The 18,645-nt window shown below is 43.9% G+C and overlaps 1 protein-coding gene across 1 annotated transcript in view; it reads right to left on the bottom strand.

Moving 5' to 3' along the window:
• LOC126354621 (heparan sulfate 2-O-sulfotransferase pipe) overlaps positions 1-18,645 on the bottom strand; it is a 240,771-nt gene that overhangs the window by 66,005 nt on the left and 156,121 nt on the right. Inside the window, exon 3 of the mRNA XM_050004385.1 lies at positions 13,907-13,962. Within this exon, the coding sequence (XP_049860342.1) occupies positions 13,907-13,962 (56 nt within the window). The remainder of the gene's footprint in view (positions 1-13,906; positions 13,963-18,645) is intronic.

Consider the following 18,645-nt stretch of genomic DNA (forward strand, 5'->3'; position numbering starts at 1 on the left):
GAAGCGAATGCCGTGAAGTGCTTCTTTCAGTTTAAAAATCGTGTTGAACTTACGAGGGCTTAAGCCAGGGGAGTGCAGTAGGTGGTATAGCACTTAGCAGCCCTATCAGTCAAACAAATCAATAATAGCCTGCACTGAACGTGCTTGAGCATTGTTCTGCAAAATGGTGGTCAGGTCTTATAGAAAGTGTCATCACATCTGTCTTCATGCTGTTCAGTTTTGGAACACAACCTACGACCAGCGCTGCTACTGGAACTCGTGTGCGAATGGCACGAAATTTGTGCAGACGTCATCTTTCAGATGTAGAAACACACCTATGTCACACAACACTTCCTGGTGTTGAAATTTTTTTCCGTCAGTGTGCAAAGTTCCAGAGTTAACCCTCATTCGATCCTAGGATTTTTAGCGTCACTTATCGCTTCCTTCGGCTCTTGGAACTAATAATTAAGGCGAGACCTGCAACGTTGCATTGAATTTCCGGGTCGAAGTTAAAGTGTAGGTTTAGCTACAACTGCCTGCCTAATTCAGTTCAGATTTCAGAGGTAGGTCTGGCCATACCACCTTCAATGCAACCGTGCCTATTAAAAGCACTACGGTGTTCTCTCCAGATCTCAAGCTGAGGACAGTATTACTTACGTTTCTTTTAAGAGAATGTATTTCGTGGGCACGTCAATGAGCTTAATTCTGTCATGTTGGAGCAGAACTTCCGTCGCAAATTATTATTCTCCGTGAAATAACATTGATATTGGAGACCGTAAGTCATCTCAGCCAGCACGCAGCGTTCAAGCAGCACACCTCTTCGCCCGATCGATGTGGTGAATGTTGGTAAGAGATGATTAGCTGCGAGTGGCCGTGAGCTGTGGGCGTCGCCTAATGGGAGGCTCTTTCCGGTCGTGCTCCCGGGCCCGCGTCGCGTGACTGCGTAACGAACGGCACGCCTCACCTCCTAATTGTGCGGTCTGTTGCCGGCTGCGGTTTCCCAGGCTCCGCGACGACATTAATTCCGCCGTAATGAATTCAGCAGGGAACAATGGCCGCAGGACGACGCCTGCTTCTGCCGACGCCGGGCTCGGCGCGACCTGCACAACCGGACCACGTGTGCTCCAGCCGCGGCAAGAGCAACCTACAAAGTCTGCTGAGGACACACCACTATAATGAACTCCGCCTTGCTGAACTACCCTTCGTCGACTTCAGATCCCTTAGAAAAGGAAGAAATATTAGGGTTCAAATCACGTAGACGACGAGGTAGTTAGAGATAGAGATAAATCTTGGTTTCGGGAAGGAAGTCCGTCGTGTCCATTTAATATTATTAGAGCAAGACCGTTATGGTTTTGTGCTTTCATTGTTTCATGCTTTTACTATTGTAAACAGTAATTCAGTGTTCGTTATTTTATTTCCACTTTTGTTTAATGCTTTTTATAATTCAAATGTCCACTTGTCTGCCCTTTTAATATTTTAGTGGAAAAAATTTACATAAATGACTTTTTGCAGTTTTAGTATAAATCTATCTCTCTTGTTAAACCCACAACATCCCTAAAACTTTCCTTCCCCTCCCCTCCCTGCCTTTTTTCTGCAGTCTCACTCCCCCTATCACCACTTTATAATTTTGATATTTTATGCCGATTACAACTCACACATCCAGTGTTCTGCACTATTAATATTTTAAAGACAATATTTATCTAACTATCATTTTAAAAATTTTACGTAGTACCCTCTCATGTTAAACTTACGACGTCCCTACCATTGCCATGCCTGCTTCCTTTTCCCTCTACCAGTCACCCTCGCTACGTATTTACCCCTCTTTCCTCTGTTTCCCCTTCTCCTCTCATCTACCTACACCATATATCAGTTTAAAACATTGACCACAGTTGCAAAACACAGTATTCTGATATGAGGTTCTGACTCAGACATGTTGTTCAAGCATTTAGGTAAATTCTAGGTTTAGATACAATATTTTTCTATTTATTCTAAAATATTAAACTGTACATTACACTGAAGAGCCAAAGAAACTGGTACACCTGCCTAATATCGTGTAGGGCCCCCGGGAGCACGCGGTAGTGCCGCAACACGACGTGGCATTGACTCGACTAATGTCGGAAGTAGTGCTGGAGGGAACTGACAACATGGATCCAGCAGGGCTGTCCATAAACCCGTAAGAGTAAGGTTGGAGATCTCTTCTGAACAGCACGTGGCAAGACATTCCAGATATGTTCAATAATGTTCATGTCTGGTGAGTATGGTGGGCAGCGGAAGTGTTTAACCAGAGAAGAGTGTTCCTGGAGCCACTCTGCAGCAGTTCTGGACGTGTGGGGTGTCACATTGTCCTGCTTTAATTGCCCAAGCCTGTCGGAATGCACAATGGACATGAATGGATGCAGGTGCTCAGACAGGATGCTTACGTATGTGTCACTTCTCATAACCGTACCTAGACGTATCAGGGGTCCCAAATCACCCCAACTGCACACATCCAACACCACCACAGAGCCTCCACTAGCTTGAACAGTCCCGTCCTAACATGCAGGGTCCATGGATTCATGAGGTTCTCTCCATACCCGTACAAGTCCATTTGCTCGATACAAATTGAAACGAGGCTCGTCCGACTAGGCAACGTGTTTCCAATCATCAACGGTCCAACGTTGGTTTTGATGGGACCAGGCTAGGCGTAAAGCTTTGTGTCGTGAAGTCATTAAGGGTACAAAGGGTACACGAGTGGGCCATCGGCTCCAAGAGCCCATATCAATGATGTATCTTGAATGGTTCGCACGCTGACATGTTGATGACCCATGATTGAAATCTGCAGCAATCTGCGGAAGGGATGCACTTCTGTCACGTTGAACGATTCTCTTAGGTCGTCGTTGGTCACGTTCTCGCAGGTTCTTTCTCCGGCAACGGCACTGTCGGAGATTTGATGTTTTCCGGATTCCTGGTATTCACGGTACGCTCGTCAAACGGCCGTACGAGAAAATCCCCACGTTATCACTACCTCAGAGGTGTGTCCCATCGCTCGCACGCCGGCTATAACACCACGTTCAAACTTAATTAAATCTTGATAACCCGTCATTGTAGCATCGGTAACCGATCTAACAACTACGCCAGAAACTTGTCTTATATAGGCGTTGCCGACCGCAGTGCCGTATTCTGCCTGTTTACATGTCTCTGCATTTGAATACGCATGCCTATGCCATTTCCCTTGGCTCTTCAGTGTATAATTTTACTTTGTTTTAGATCTGAAGATGATCCAAAGAGATCAAAATATGTCATACAACTAAAAGTGAACAACAGACTAAAGAATAAATGAGAATTTTTTTAAATCTCGCGAGACAATACGTACGAAATAATGCCAGTAGCTGGTGCAGCAAACGAAATCAAAGTGATAAGTGGTACAAAGATACCCTGACCAGTAAAAACTTGTCCTGATTGACTGTATTGCCAATAGCAATAATTATCAGTCTGTATATGACGTAAATACTAATGAAATATTGTTCAGTAGAAATATCTGCACTTATATCCATTAATCTTGCGTTATCGTTGTACTCAGAGGTGCTGGAGGAAAGGCTGAGAAATCCAGAAATCTGCTTAATAAGTGTTACGAAAATAATAACTAATTGAGCAGACAGCAAATAACACTTAGCTCTGCAGAATGCAGATGATCTTTGGCATAAATTCTGCCGTGTTGTAGGCCACATACTAGACAAGCTCCGTGGAAGATAGTGTGTAATGGGAAGCAACCACTACAGTACAGCAACAATTTTAGAAAATTACAATGAAAACAAAGAAACTGAGTGGTAGATTCTAATGAATTCTGAAATATTAAATTCTGTTTCGGAACTGCTTCACCGATGCAGACCAATTTTCGACCTCCGCACAAATTATCCCATGAGGTGTGAAAATATGTGAACATGGATCTGAAAATGAGATTAAGTTGCAAGGAAAAAAAAAAAAAAGTCATTGGACTTAATAGGGTGTCTGTTAGATTCTTCGATTCTATGTGAAATAAATGGTTCAAATGGCTCTGAGCACTATGGCATTTAACATCTGAGGTCATCAGTCCCCTAGTACTTAGAACTACTTAAACCTAACTAACCTAAAGGCATCACACACACCCATGCCCAAGGCAGGATTCGAACCTGCGACCGTAGCAGTCGCGCGGCTCCGGACTGAAGTGCCTAGAACCGCTCGGCCACTGCGGCCGGCAAATATGCGAAAACACTGGGGCTATTTGTCGTATGTTCCTGGAACAACGAAGGGTACTATATGATTACAAATCTAATCCAGAAGAAAAGTTGCACGACAGGTTAGTATAACTATATTTCCCACAGTCTTTGATAGTTTGCTGTGTTAGAGAGCATGTTTTGTGCGTATAATTTTGATCAACCACATTTATTGGTATTGTAATTTTAAGCATTTTTATTTTATTGTTTTACTTTTAATTGAAAGCTATTGTATCTCATTACTATTGCTGTTGTTTTCAAACATCAAAAAGACACTGCTTACGTTCTACAGCTCACTCGAACAACAATAAATTGGAATGCGTGCTAATACCCTCTAACTTGAACGCTCTGTACTTACATCAACCTACTGACAGCGTATCTTTACCTTCCTGAAGTCTGGGTAAAAAGTCGCGAGAAATGGATATGTGAAAGTTAATATGGGAACCAGCTGGATCGATGTGTACGTTATCTTCTAAATGAAGGTTAATTAATAGATGTAAACTGGATGCCCTTTCTCGTCGAAAAGAAGTAATTTTACGGCTGAGAATGTCATCTTATGCAATTGGTGTGAATACCAAACCGAGAGAGGTGGCGCAGTGGACGTGCATTCGGGAGGACGACGGTTCAGACCCGCGTCCGGCCATCCTGATTTAGGTTTTCCGTGATTTCCCTACACTACTTCAGGCAAATACCAGGATGATTCCTTTTAAGTGGCACGGTCAATTTCCTTCCCTATCCTTAACACAATCCGAGCTTGTGCTCCGTCTCTAATGGCCTTAATATCGACAGGATGTTAAACACTAATCTCCTCCTCCTGCTCACCTTTGCTGAGTATCCATTAACTTTAATTTAATGCTCGAGTGTGAGATGTCTCCCACCTTAGTAGTGCAAGCATTACCGTTACATTACATTGTGCATTAACCTCATAAACCTCTTAATACATCTATGATTTCAGAGCTTTGTATAGCCTTTTTCTAAGTAGTACAGCTTTCAGCTACAGTAATTGTCACGTATTTTTCTTAGAAAATCCATTCTTTAAAGTGCCGCGTGCCTTAGAAGGGAATGGCCTTCCGCTATGCTGAACTACGAACATCATGTAAAATAATGCTGCAATTTCTACAGCGTCCCAGATATTTAAAAAACAAGGTTTTCACCGGCCTGGCCATTTGATTGTGTATATCACTTTGGCAGAGTTTCGGTATCACCTGTGCACAGGGGTAGAACTTATTAATGCAAGCCGTCCGGAGTGGCCGTGCGGTTCTAAGTACTACAGACTGGAACCGAGCGACCGCTACGGTCGCAGGTTCGCATCCTGCCTCGGGCATGGATGTGTGTGATGTCCTTAGGTTAGTTAGGTTTAATTAGTTCTAAGTTCTAGAGGACTGATGACCTCAGAAGTTAAGTCCCATAGTGCTCAGAACCATTTGAACCATTTCTCGAGAAGCACACAGGAAAAAAAAATTGTCACCATTCGGCGATTAAGAGTCCACACAGCTAATGCCACTCATTGAATTCAGATAATGTATAGCTGTCAAACTGGAGAATGTTGGTTTCTACGTTTCACCCGCTGTTCCAAGTGGTCCCCCCTGTTTCCTATGAGATTAAATGTGGTTGATTTAGCGAGCCAATTGGTGTGTGAAAGAGTTCCTAAATGTTCTTCAGACCAGGAACACATGCGTACGGCTCTGTGAAAATGGTTGTGTCCACAACATATTCATCATGAATATGTGGAGGAAAGGGTAACACTTGAGCACCAAGTGTGTTGAAATAAACATACTGGTTCCTGTTTACAGTAAACTGAGTGAATGTGTTCGAGATACGGTACGAAAAACATCCTAGTAACATTACAGAGCCACGTCCAGCCTGAACTACACCCTCCACACAATGTATGTTAGACGTTTTATGGGACGGTTGGTGCATTCGACGTCTTGCTTCATTTGAACAGAGCTAAGATCGCGACTCCTCGGACGGCACTACATTCCTCCTCCAGTCAGTATTGTCCAGTTTCCGTGTTGTTCGGCCCATACAAGAAGTGCAACTTGACTGGCGCTGTTAAATGTCTACTGCAGTAGGCTCCTTGCGTTCGCTCGGGAAGTAGTTGAGACGGGCCTGTATTTACTGACAGCTTCGATTCCTTTCGAGTGTGGTTTTCGAGGACTGATACACGTTTCCGGCCTCTGTTAGTTCACATGGATGCGACTGGTACTGCATTCCTTGTAGGGCCGCGTGGGGTAGACGCGCGGTTTGGGGCGTCGTGTCACGCTCCGTGCGGCACCCCACGTCGGAGGTTTGAGTCCTCCCTCGGGCATGGGTGTATGTGTTGTCCATAGCGTAAGTTAGTTTAAGTTCGATTGAGTAGTGTGTAGACTTAGGGACCGATGAGCTTAGAAGTTTGGTTCCATAAGACCTTATCACAAATTTACAAAATTCCTTGTAGACACATTGGATACGTCGCGTTGGTACGCGAACAGATGGGAAAAACCTTCTTCAGGAAATGGTGATGGGCACATCCAAACACGATAGCTGTTTTCTGCCATTTCAACTCGTGCCCACGTCGAGCCATTTTAATGCTCTGATTCTATACACATCATTTCACTGCCACGACTTAACGTTAGCGGCGGAATTACCGCTTGGTACGAGATCTACCTATCCACAGCGCTCCATAGCGAACAGTGCGTCCTTCTAAGAGAGTGACTAATATTTTGACTGGTGAGCTTACATTTCGTAAATGTGTGTTTTTCTGTCTCTGCACTGTTTCGGATCGTCAAGCCCAACAATATGACAACATATTTCGAACAATTCGTAGCAATCCGACAAGCCGTTGTAGAATTTCTACACAACTAATGTGGGGCACAGTACAAAGCATAACTTGTCTGTCTGCCACTTCCAGATAAACAGGACTCTAAGGGGGGAGGCAATGCCGCTTTGTAAATTTATAAACTCGTTATTGTTAATTATGAACTGATACAACAAAGGCTGCGCAAAAGAATCAGCCAAAGTAGGTACCCTTCCACACGGACGAGTGAAAACTCCTACGTAGGCTACTGTGAACACCAATTTTCAGCGTCGATTCTTAATTAACATGTGGTTTGGTATCGTCGCCAATCATTCCTTGGCTTAGTTATTATTGGTACCCGTTTTAGTTTGTATAGAATTTATTGGTGAAGAGGCGGAGAGTAATCCACCAACAGTGGCTGTAACGTACACACAAATTCTCCGCTTTGGATCTATTGCGGCGGTGTTGTTGAGCGTCAACCAAGATCACTCGACTTTCCTCCGCTAGACCATTATTTGTGGGGTTGATGGAAACACGAAGCCAAGTGGTTTATTTTAAATGATTTTATTGGAAGTTGACACAGAATGTCGACAGTAACTGAAATTAACTGCATAACGTCTCCACGCAGGACTTGCAGAATCTATTAAAGTTTATTACTGTGAGACGAAGAGAGCTCTGTTTCCGTGTTTATGATTTAACATTGGTAAAAGGATTCGTCCTTGCGTAAAGGACAAGTATTTTTTCATTGTACGGTGGTATGTTGGTACCCAATCGTGTTTCAGCACCATTGTGACATCTTCAGCGGTTGTTTTGTTTTAGATGTTTCTTATGTGCTACACCTCAAGTATGTGAGACTTACACACAAGAAAACGTGTTGTTTTGACGAATTAGTGTAGAGTACAAGAGAACAGTAAAATAACGTGACAAAAGGCAAACACTATATATACTGCAGGTTTTTATGTTGTAGCAAAAACGCAATTAAATTCAATAAAAAGACCCATTGACGACGCTATAAATTTTTCAAAACCTGTTTGGGTTATATATTAGTGGGGGACTGTATTTCGCATAAAGTGGAAAGCTTTGCCAAATATGCACTGAAGTTGCTTTTTCAAGTTCTGAACATAAGGTGTATAGGGGACTCTGTCAGTTTACATTTATGTTGCACTGGTCCCCATTCCTCACATATTCAAAAAGCTTTATACTAAAACACATTGAGAACAGAACAAGTGCCCATGTAATTTCGTCTAGAATTGCGTGTACCACTGTTTCCTCCTGGAACCCCTGTGTTAGAGCAAGAATCACAATTCTGTGTTTTTGTTCTGAAACTGCAGTGAGTACGAGAGCAAGTCAGTAAGTAAAGTTTTTTTTTTCTGCTCCTTAGGATGACAGCTCTGGCTCAACAATGATATGTCTTAATTTCAATTATGTTCTCGTTCGTTAGTTATGTTGTTTCAGTTAACAGCTCTATTCATAGTGATTTGAGAGCATTTCATTGTGAGTACCACGTTGCCCGTATGCATAAAAAGAGAAATGGAGAAAATGATTCGTTTACTGTCCCCTGAAATTATTCGCAGAATGCAGCCGCAGCAGAGTTATAGTTGTTTCGTTGATCGAATTATGTACGAGTGCATAATACTTCAGAAGTGCAACGAAAAGTGTTCGAGTAGGCACTTAGAAAATGGACAGGAACATTAAAATGGTTGAGAGAATGATGTGTGATGATCGTCATGACAGAAGTGGTGATATTGCACACGAGTTGAACATTAGCTACGGTTAAGCATTTTCAATGCCCTTGAATCTCTAAATAATCGCAAAGTTTGTGCTCGGGTGGAACCACGTTACCTGATTGACAAACATGAACGTTTGAAAATGAGGAAATAAAATTAGCGGCGTTCTGAATAGCAAGGAGAAGACCTTTCCAGTTGCATAGTACACGCTGACGTTTCGTCGGTCCATCACTACTAACCACTGAGTAGTCCCCAGAACACAGTGTGGATGCATCCATCTTCGTCTACAACAAAAATGTGCGAAAGTCAAGTTTCTGCAGGAAAACTGATGATGTCGGTAATTTGGGTTGTGAGAGGCCCACTGTTGATTTATTACAGTTGTAAAGGAAAGACAGTTAGTTAACACTCATAGGTATTGCGAGCTGAAACCTAAATTCAGAATGAAGATGAGAGGAAAGCTTTCATGAGGTGTGGCCTGGCTTCAGGATAATGCCAACCCTCACAGAGTTGGGAAAAGATTCCAGTGTATTCAAAATCTTGGTGTCCACCTCACAATCTGGACCTCGTTCCATGTGGATTGTCACCTTTTTGGTCTGATGAAGGAACAGCTGCGTGAATGTAAATTGAATTCCGAATATTACAGTTGTCGAGACGATAACAGAGGGGATGCGCACGATGTCGTACCGATTCTCCCAGGATGGAATCAGGAAGCTAGTCAACAAATGGACCAACTGCATAGCGCTTGAAGGAGACTATGTTAAGAAATGCTGTCACCTGCAATGTCGCCTTCTGAACAGGGAGCTTATTTGAAAAAATCCCTTTACCATTTAACCAACCCTCGTAGCATTTTCGATTCTATATCTACGTACGTACTCTGAGACAACTGCGAATTGCGTGGCAGAACATACTTTGCATTGTCCCACATATTAGGGTTTTTCTATTCCAATCGGGAAAGGAAAGAATAGCTGCCTAATCTGTCTGTGTGAGCTGTAATCAGCCTAATCTTGTTTCCGTGGCCCCTTCGGAAGAAGTTCGTAGGGAGGTGAAATATCGGATTGTTATAATTAAACTGACGGTGTTCCGAGTGCTGCAGTGCAGGCTGTAGTACACATCGCAGGACGTTGAAACACCGTAGCTGTATTCATTAATTGGCGCGCTCGTGGAGTATTATAAGAAAATGGTAGTTACCATTTCTGCAATTAGATGAAAATAGGGAGCTGACAACTGTGAGAATATGAAATGTTTACTGTTTTGACGCCAGTGCTTTTTTATGTTTGGCGATTCGTTCGAATGGTTCAAATGTCTCTGAGCACTATGGAATTTAACTTCTGAGGACATCAGTCCCCTAGAACTTAGAACTACTTAAACCTAACTAACCTAAGGACATCACACACATCCAAGCCCGAGGCAGGACTCGAACCTGCGACCGTAGCGGTCGTGCGGTTCCCTACTGTAGCCTCTAGAACCGCTCGGCCACGCCGGCCGGCTGGTGACACGTGTTTATTGCCTTTTCTGAAGTAACTGTTGATGTAAGGGGTTAAGAAGGTGTTTTCCGTGCTGAACGCAATGGCTATTGAGGAGAATAACCGTGCATTGCTGGTTAAGTTGTTTATCAGAACGGCAGCAATAGCAGCGCTGCATTGGGAGAATATCACCGACAGAAATAGTTGCGAAGAGGCTCCCTGTCATAAATGGGCTAAACAATATAAGCAAGAAATTTTGTCATTAGAATTGTCTCTCTCCTGGTTATTAGCTCAAAAGAATTTGCGGTGCATTTTACACTTGTATCCGTAGAAGATTTAGAATGTGCACCAAATGATGCCCCAAGGCTACAACGCCGTGACTTTGCCCTTCGATATCTGGCGCGCTTGGAAATGGATGACATGTGACCACCGGGAAATTTTCTTTGGATGGACTAGGCACATTTTACTCTGTACTGTTCCTTGAATGCACATAACTGTTTCACATGGGGCTCTACTCTGTCACGTGTTGCGCAGGAATATTCAATATACTCAGCTTATGTGACTGTATCGCGTGGTTTCACGAGCTCCTTCATTCTCGGTCCGTTTTTCTTCAAGGAGATGACAATTCGCGGGCCTGTTAGGTGTACAATGAAACTTGCGCCTTATGAAAACCTCTTTTGGCAACATATGATGCAAATTTTGCTAGAACATAACTTTGTCCGCACAACTACAGAGGGCTGTCAAAAAGTTTTGCACAGTCGTCTCTAATTGTTTTATTTTTTGCAGGAGGAGAATGAAATTTTATTGTGAACATACTTGGAACATTTAGCTATAAGGTGGTATATAAAAATATTTTCTTTTATTTACTGATGAGCCATAATGGAACGTGAAGTACATGTCAGGTTGCGACAACGGTCAGTGATCGAGTTCCTCTTCAAGACGAGCAATGACTCTGCCACATCGATTCACAGGAAGTTGCTCCCTGTTTATGGGGAGAATACAGTGGGTCGCAGCAGTATCCGGCGGTGGTTGCAGAGGTTTAAAGAAAGTGATTTATCTCTACTGGACAATCCACGATGCGGTAGACCATCGACGCCAGTGTGTAATGTGAATGCTCAAATCATTAAAAGTGACAGATGTCTGACGACACGACAGCTTGCGGAAATGACTCGTTTGTCATTGGGTAGTGTGGTATCACTGGTACAGTCATCAGGGTACAGAAAAATCTGTGCACGTTGGGTGCCTAGATTATTGACAAGAGAAATGAAAACGATGAGGAAGATGTGTGCGAGGGTCTCATAAAGACGTTTACTGAAGAGTGGAAACAGTGTTTTGGCGGCGCCATTACCCAGGATGAAACATGGTTGTTTTTGTCCAAACCTGAGAGCAAAACCCAATCCATGGAGTGGTGTCATCCGGGTTCCCCTCGGAAGAAGAAACCAAGACTTTCACGGACAGCAGGCCGAAAGGTGATTGCCTCCCTCTTCTGGGATCAGTGTGGTGTCATTATCATTGACGTTTTGGAACCTGGCTCCACAATTAACCGGGGCCGTTACTGTTTGTCATTGGACAAGCTGCGACGTGCCATCAAGACCCACAGACCACAGCTTCAGGGTCAGTATATCAAACTACACCAGGACAATGCCAAACGCCATACAGCCCTTATGACGCAGGAGAAAAAACAGGAAAATCTGTTGGAAAATTGTTCCTCATCCTCCCTACAATCTGGACTTGGCTCCGTCTGATTTTTACCTCTTTGGTTGTCTGAAGGCCCACCTACGTGGTAAAACATTTGATAGTGAGAAAGACCTTTTTTCTGTGTCAAGCGATGGTGTAAAAGTCAATCCCCAGAATTTTACCAAAATGCATTTACATCATGGAAAGAACATTGGGCCAGATGCGTCACAGCTGATGGAGGCTACATTGAGTAGGCTCAATGTATAGCTAAATGTCCCAAGTATGTTCAAAAGAAATTTCATTCTCCTCCTAAAAAAATAAAAAAAATAGAGCCGACTGTGCAAAACTTTTTGAACGCCCTTTGTATTTTCATAGAATATGGGACGATATTTGCCAGGTGACAGATTTGTTTCAATAAATCTTCGGTAACGACTGCATCATCTCCAGCCAATGTCAAGATGTGTGGCCTTCCAGATACCCCGACATAAATCCATGTGACTTCTGGTTGTGAGGATATCTGATAGATCGTGTCTCTCAGGGATGTAAACGGTGTCTTCCTGACTGAACGGCAGCATAGGACGACACATCACTCTGATTACACCGGATACGCTGCGAGCAACTGTCGACTATGCCGTGTTACAGATGCAGCACGTTCCTGAGTCGGGAGGCCATATTAAGCGCATGTTGCATCCTAATGAAAGTGCCGTAACACCGTTTCATATGTTCGATCGTTCCTCCCCTTCTTCTGCACACATACACACACACACACACACACACACACACACACACACACACACACACACACACACACACACATACCTTACAACGCCATATCTCCATCTGATGGTAGAAATTGGAATTATTATTTTTTCAGCATACTCAGTGAGCACACCAATTAATGAACATATCTGCGATGTTTCAGCGCCTTGCGATGTATACAGTCTGTATTGCAGTACTCTTAACACCGTCGGTTTAATTATATACACCCAGTATATCTCCAGAATCTTCACTCAACGCTTGTTCTTGAAACTTCGTAAGTTGGCTTTCGAGGTTTATTGGAGTCTGTCTTCAAGTTCCTACCAATTAAATTTTTCAGAATTTCTGCGATGTCCTCCCTTGAATCGAACAAACTTGTGACCTTTCGTTCTGTCCTTCTTTGTGTGCGTTCAGTACCTCCTGTTAGTCCTATTTGATATGAATCTCGCACACTTGAGTAATATTCAGAAATGCGACGCAGGAGTGGTTCGTAAGTCATCCCCTTTTGTTTACAACTACATTTTTCCAGTATCCTGCCACTGAATCCAAGTATACCACCTGCTTTACATACGACTGAACTTACTTGACTATTCTACTTCATATTCCCATAAATTGTTACACAAACACAGTATTTGCATGAATTGGCTAATTGCAACAGCGAGTCGTTGATATTAAAGTCAAAGCACACTACTGTTCTGCGTTTTGTGAAGTGCACACTTTCTCATTTCTGAACATTTAAAGCAAGCTCCCCGTTTTTGCACTATTTTGAAATATTACCAATCAATGATATTTGAGCAGATTTTTGCAGGTAATACTTCATTCTACGAAGGTCGCCCAGAAAGTAACACACAACATTTTGTTTCCTCAACTGTTGTTTACCGAACGCAATAAACGGACACACAAGAAAGCATGAAGTTTCTTCTTCTACATCACTGCAGGGAGTTTGAGGTTATCATTAACATCGCCTGCCAGATCATAAATATACGACACGAACATCAAGGGCACCAACACACTTCCCTGAGTCACTCCTGAAGTTACTTCTACATCTGTCAATGACTTTCCGTAAGACAATGTGCTGCGTCCTCTCTACCAAAAAATCTTCAACCCATTAACAAGTTTTGTTTGATGTTGCGGGGATATGCCCGTACAACGGAAAGAAATATCTGAAACGGTAGGCCGTTGGGTAGCTGTGCAGCTGCTGGCGGGAGATGCGGCGTGTTGACATAACGGCGGTGCTCCGGAAACGCGGCGAGTACCTGCGAAGTGGCTGCGCTGGCGTGTCAGTGGGTCACTCACCAGCCCGTAGTCGGCGAGCTGCCGCTGCAGGCTGCTGCTCGCCCCGGAGCTCGAACCTGCAACGTAACAAACAGGCCGCTCTCACTCAGCATGCCACAGTAATTGTTGCAATAATCAGATAGGTCACATTTACATATTTTCGAGTGAAGTACAAAAAATTAACTAACTAAACTCCGTCCGAAAAGTCCTCGGAAGGCCCATCGGGACCGACCGATCGCAGTGTCGTCCTCAACCGATAGGATTTACTGGTTGCAGATATGGAGGGGCACGTGGTCAGCACACCGCTGTCCCAGCTGTTGTCAGCTTTCGTGGCCGGGGCCGCTACTTATCAGTCAAGCGGCCGCTCAGTTGGTCTCACAAGGGCTGAGTGCACTGCTCTTACCAACAGCGATCGACAGACCCTGACGGTCACCCATCCAAGTGCAAGCCAAGAGAGACAGCGCTTAACATCGGTGATCTGACGGAAGCAGCTGTTACTATTAAAGCACAGCCGTCAGCTAAAAAACTGTCTGGAAACTGTAAAACTTTATTAATCGGTCTTACCTTTTCCCGACCTTTATTTAGGCCACCAGCTCATCATGACAGCTTATTACATAACAAACCCAAGATTTATGAAATTTATTCAATTAGAAAAAATGGACTTGGCTCGCTCTTGCGTCAAACAACTTTGTTTCTTGAGTATGATATCAAAAAATAAACTGGTAAATTAATGAAAAACAACTATTAACACTTTACACCCTACTGAATATAGTGAGGTGTCTGATAATTAAAAATGAGCACACCAATAAAAGTGACAGGTGTGGAAAGTTAATTAGAAGTTCATTGTGCTTCTCGTTCGTTGAAATGTATGCAGCATTCGTAACAGTTCTGTAACAGACAACGTTATTATAAAAATCTACGTCTGAGGCTGGCGTATGATTCTCGGCAAGGTGCATGAGATATTTATACACTGTACAGTTACAATGATGCGATCAACTGTCGAAAGCCTGAATAACAACCTTTTGCACCTCGGACTGCTACGAGATGTGCAAGAAGAGAGCCAACGAGGTTCTGAAATGAAAGCGTAGGCATGTAAATTATCGATTGGGTTTAAATCCAGAGAATTTTGTGGCCGACTGGGTACGGCAAACTTATCGTGGTGCATTCGAACCACGCACGTACACCCGACGTGTGACACGGTGCATTCTCCTGCTGATAGACGCCATTGTCCCGAGGAACAACAAACTACATGTAGTGGTGGATATGGTCCCAGGAATAGATGTGTACTCTCGTTAATCCATTGTGCCTTTCGGAATGACGAGATCATCCAAGGAACGCCCTCCGACCTGGATCCTTCCGACGATTGATTCATGTTGTTTGCTATCAGACATTTCATACCGTACTCGCCAACGGCCATTTGTCCGACGGAGCACAAAACAAGAGTCATCTGTAACGACCATCTACAGCCATTCAGCGGACGTCTAGTTGTGGTATTGGCAGCCCTCGTCTCCGATGAACAGCTGTTGGCATGAGTGCATGATCCAGGTGCCCCGCTGCGGAGGCCCCCATACGGCAACATTCGCTGATCGGTCTTTGAGGAGGGACTATTGGTAATCCCATAGTTCATGAGAGCTTTCAGTTGCTGGACAGTTGCATGCCCATTCGTCCGTATATATCTCCGCAGTCGTCGTTTACCCCTGTCAACCGTGACACGTGATACACTACAGTTGCCTCGGCGCCGATGATGGATAGCGCAGTTTTACGACGCACAGTGTACTTTTACAAATGTAGCATGCGAACAGTTTACAAAATTAGCCGTTAAATAAATGCTTCCATCGTTAGTCCGAAACCCAATCATCACTCCCTTTTGGATGTCAGTACAATCGGGCAACTACTGCACTGTTTTCAGCTTTCCGCCGACAGCCTTTTATGTTCATTCCACTGCTAGTGCTGCCACCTGCCGTCTGTGAGTGGTTGTTGCACGTTGACGTCGCCATGTTAATGTGACAGGCCCGACATCCAGAAGTGACGGTCTAGGGTGGCATTTCATTCCTTAGCAGGACCGCTTTTGTTGTCATCCGCGCCACCCTTACAGCACAGCGATACGTCGACGCCTCGTTTTGTTGTCCTTCATGGCAAGCCACCCTGGGCTTACATTTCAGCAAGATAATGCTCGCCCCAGATAGCGAGGGCTTCTACTGTTTGCCTTCGTGCTTGCCAAATCCTACCTTGGCCAGCAAGTTGGCAGGGTCTGTCTACAATTGAGAACTTTTGGAGCACTATGGGTAGGCCCTTCTAGCCAACTTGAGATTTTGATAATCTAACGCTCAAATTGGACAGAATTTGGCACGAAATCCCTCAGGAGGAATCCAATAATTTTATCAATCTAGTAGAATAACAGCTTGCAGAAGGCCTAGAGGTGGACCAACGCGTTGTTGAATTGGTCAGGGAGTGGCCGCGTGGTTTGAGACGTCCTGTCACGGGCTGCATGGCCACTCCCGCCGGAGGTTCGAGTCCTCTCTCGTGCATGGGTATCTGTGTAGTTCGTAGCATAAGTTAGTTTAAGTAGGACCGACGACCTATGCAGATTGGTCCCATAGGAATTCACATACATTTGAACACTTGAATTGCTCAGTTTGTGAGCCTGTTTACCTTGGATAAGTCGCCTAATGTTTCTGAAGCTGTTATCAGTTGTTTGTCTATACATGTACATTACCTATCTCCGTCCCATTAGGATAATTCCTTCGTGGTGCGTCGTTTCTTTTTTTTTTTAAATGTGTGTCTTCTTGTTTCTTAGTCTTTTCCTCGCCGGTTTCATTTGTTCCCACGATAGACAAGCATCCTGTATAAATGATCTGGAAGATGAAAGTCGAAGACGATACTGTTATATTTCGCAAACGTGGAACCTCAGAAGAATGTAGCAAATGCAGGAAAACTCGTAGTGGATCGACGATACTCACAGGAACCGGCAATTGAGACTGAACGTAAATAACTGTAACGTATTATGCATGAATATGTGAATAAATCCCCTACTTATTGAGAACACTAATAGCAAGAAATTCCTGGAGACAGTAACCACCGTAAATTAGCTAGGCCTAGCCTCCTTTCTCGATTTCAGATGGACTTACTGCATAAAACTAATTGTAGGTAAACAAGATGGCAGTCTGAGATTCATTGGAAGAATCTTAAACTAAACGAAACTAAACTCTGTCCGAACAGGCCTTGGAAGGCCCAACGGAACCAACCGGCCTCCGTGTCATCCTCAATCCACAGCCCAATGGCGTCAGTGGATGCGGATATGGAGGGACGTGTGGTCAGCACACCGCTCTCCCGGCCGCATGTCAGTTTAAAAGACCGGCGCCGCTACTTCTGAATAAAGTAGCCCTCACAAGAGGTGAGTGCACCCCGCGGAGAAATCTTAAGGAAGTGAAATTCATCGACAAAAACACCGATTCTTGATTATTGCGCATCAGTGTGAGACCCCTGTCAAAGAAAATCTTAAAGAAAAGCGACGCGTTTGATCACAGGATTGTTTAGTCGCTGCGAGAGCGTTACGGAGATAAAAACACACCCTAGTGACGAAACGCTGTGAGAGAGGCGCTGCTTATTATAGAGAAATTCCGAAAGAGTACACTGGAAAAGTTGGACAGTTACTGTCTCTCACAAACGTCTCGGAAAAGGACCAAAATGGGTAAATAAGAGAAATTAGAACTCATACGAAGGTTTTCTTCTCACTTGCCTCAGGGATGGGCGGGTCAAGTGGTGGTAGCAACAGTAGTTCCCACCTCGCACTGTATTGTGGCTTGCGCAATTCATCTGTGGCTGTAGAGTTTTACGGAGCTGGGATAACATCATAGGTTTTATTATATGTTGACATATGTGGAACGCTCCGGCATCATCCACACTCCGACCTTTTCACATGCCTTCATTTTAGGGATATCCTACAAGTATCTCAGTCGGTGGAGAATCAGCATCGCAAAAGTCAAATTATGCGTGGATCGACACTCTGATAGAAGGTACCGCCGTAGATAGTAGATTACTGTACATAGTAACAGCGACTACACGGGTCATAGTGCAGCAACCTTTAGCAAAACACCTCCAGACCGTCTATCCAGCAAAACCCTATCACTATGGAGTGCAGTAATGACCGCCTCCTACACATACCTTTGATTCCCGCAGGTAACAAAACACAGAAACTAGAAAGAGCGCAAGATACTGCTTGAAACCGAATGTTCAAAATGGCTCTGATAACTACGGGTCTTAACTGCTGAAGTCATCAGTCCCCTAGAACTTAGAACTACTTAAACCTAACTAACCTAAGGACTTCACACACATCCATGACCCAGGCACGATTCGAACCTGCGACCGTAGCGGTCGCACTGTTCCAGACTGTAGCGCCTAGAACCGCTCAGCCACTCCGGCCGGCGAAATCAAACGTATACTATTTTGTAAGAACACTGATGACAAAAAATCTTAACACTAACTAGAAGCTGGGTGACATAAACAAAAGTTGGTGGGCGTATTTGTACATCTGAAAGCTGATGTTTATCAAAATTTCGCGGCAATCTCATAAGAGTGCCACTAGTAGCACCACTATGACGCTGCAAATTAGGTTTGCTTTAAATACGCGCTGTAGCGGTCGTGAGCATTAGTTATCCTTGAGATTGGACATAGTAAGTAGATTTTGGTCAAGAATGCCTTTGAGGTGCAAAGTCGCCATTATCAACACCTCGCTGAGTTTGAAGGATGGGGTGTAATAG

This window comes from Schistocerca gregaria, chromosome 3 (genome assembly GCF_023897955.1).
Source record: "Schistocerca gregaria isolate iqSchGreg1 chromosome 3, iqSchGreg1.2, whole genome shotgun sequence".
NCBI classification, from domain to species: Eukaryota; Metazoa; Arthropoda; class Insecta; order Orthoptera; family Acrididae; genus Schistocerca; species Schistocerca gregaria.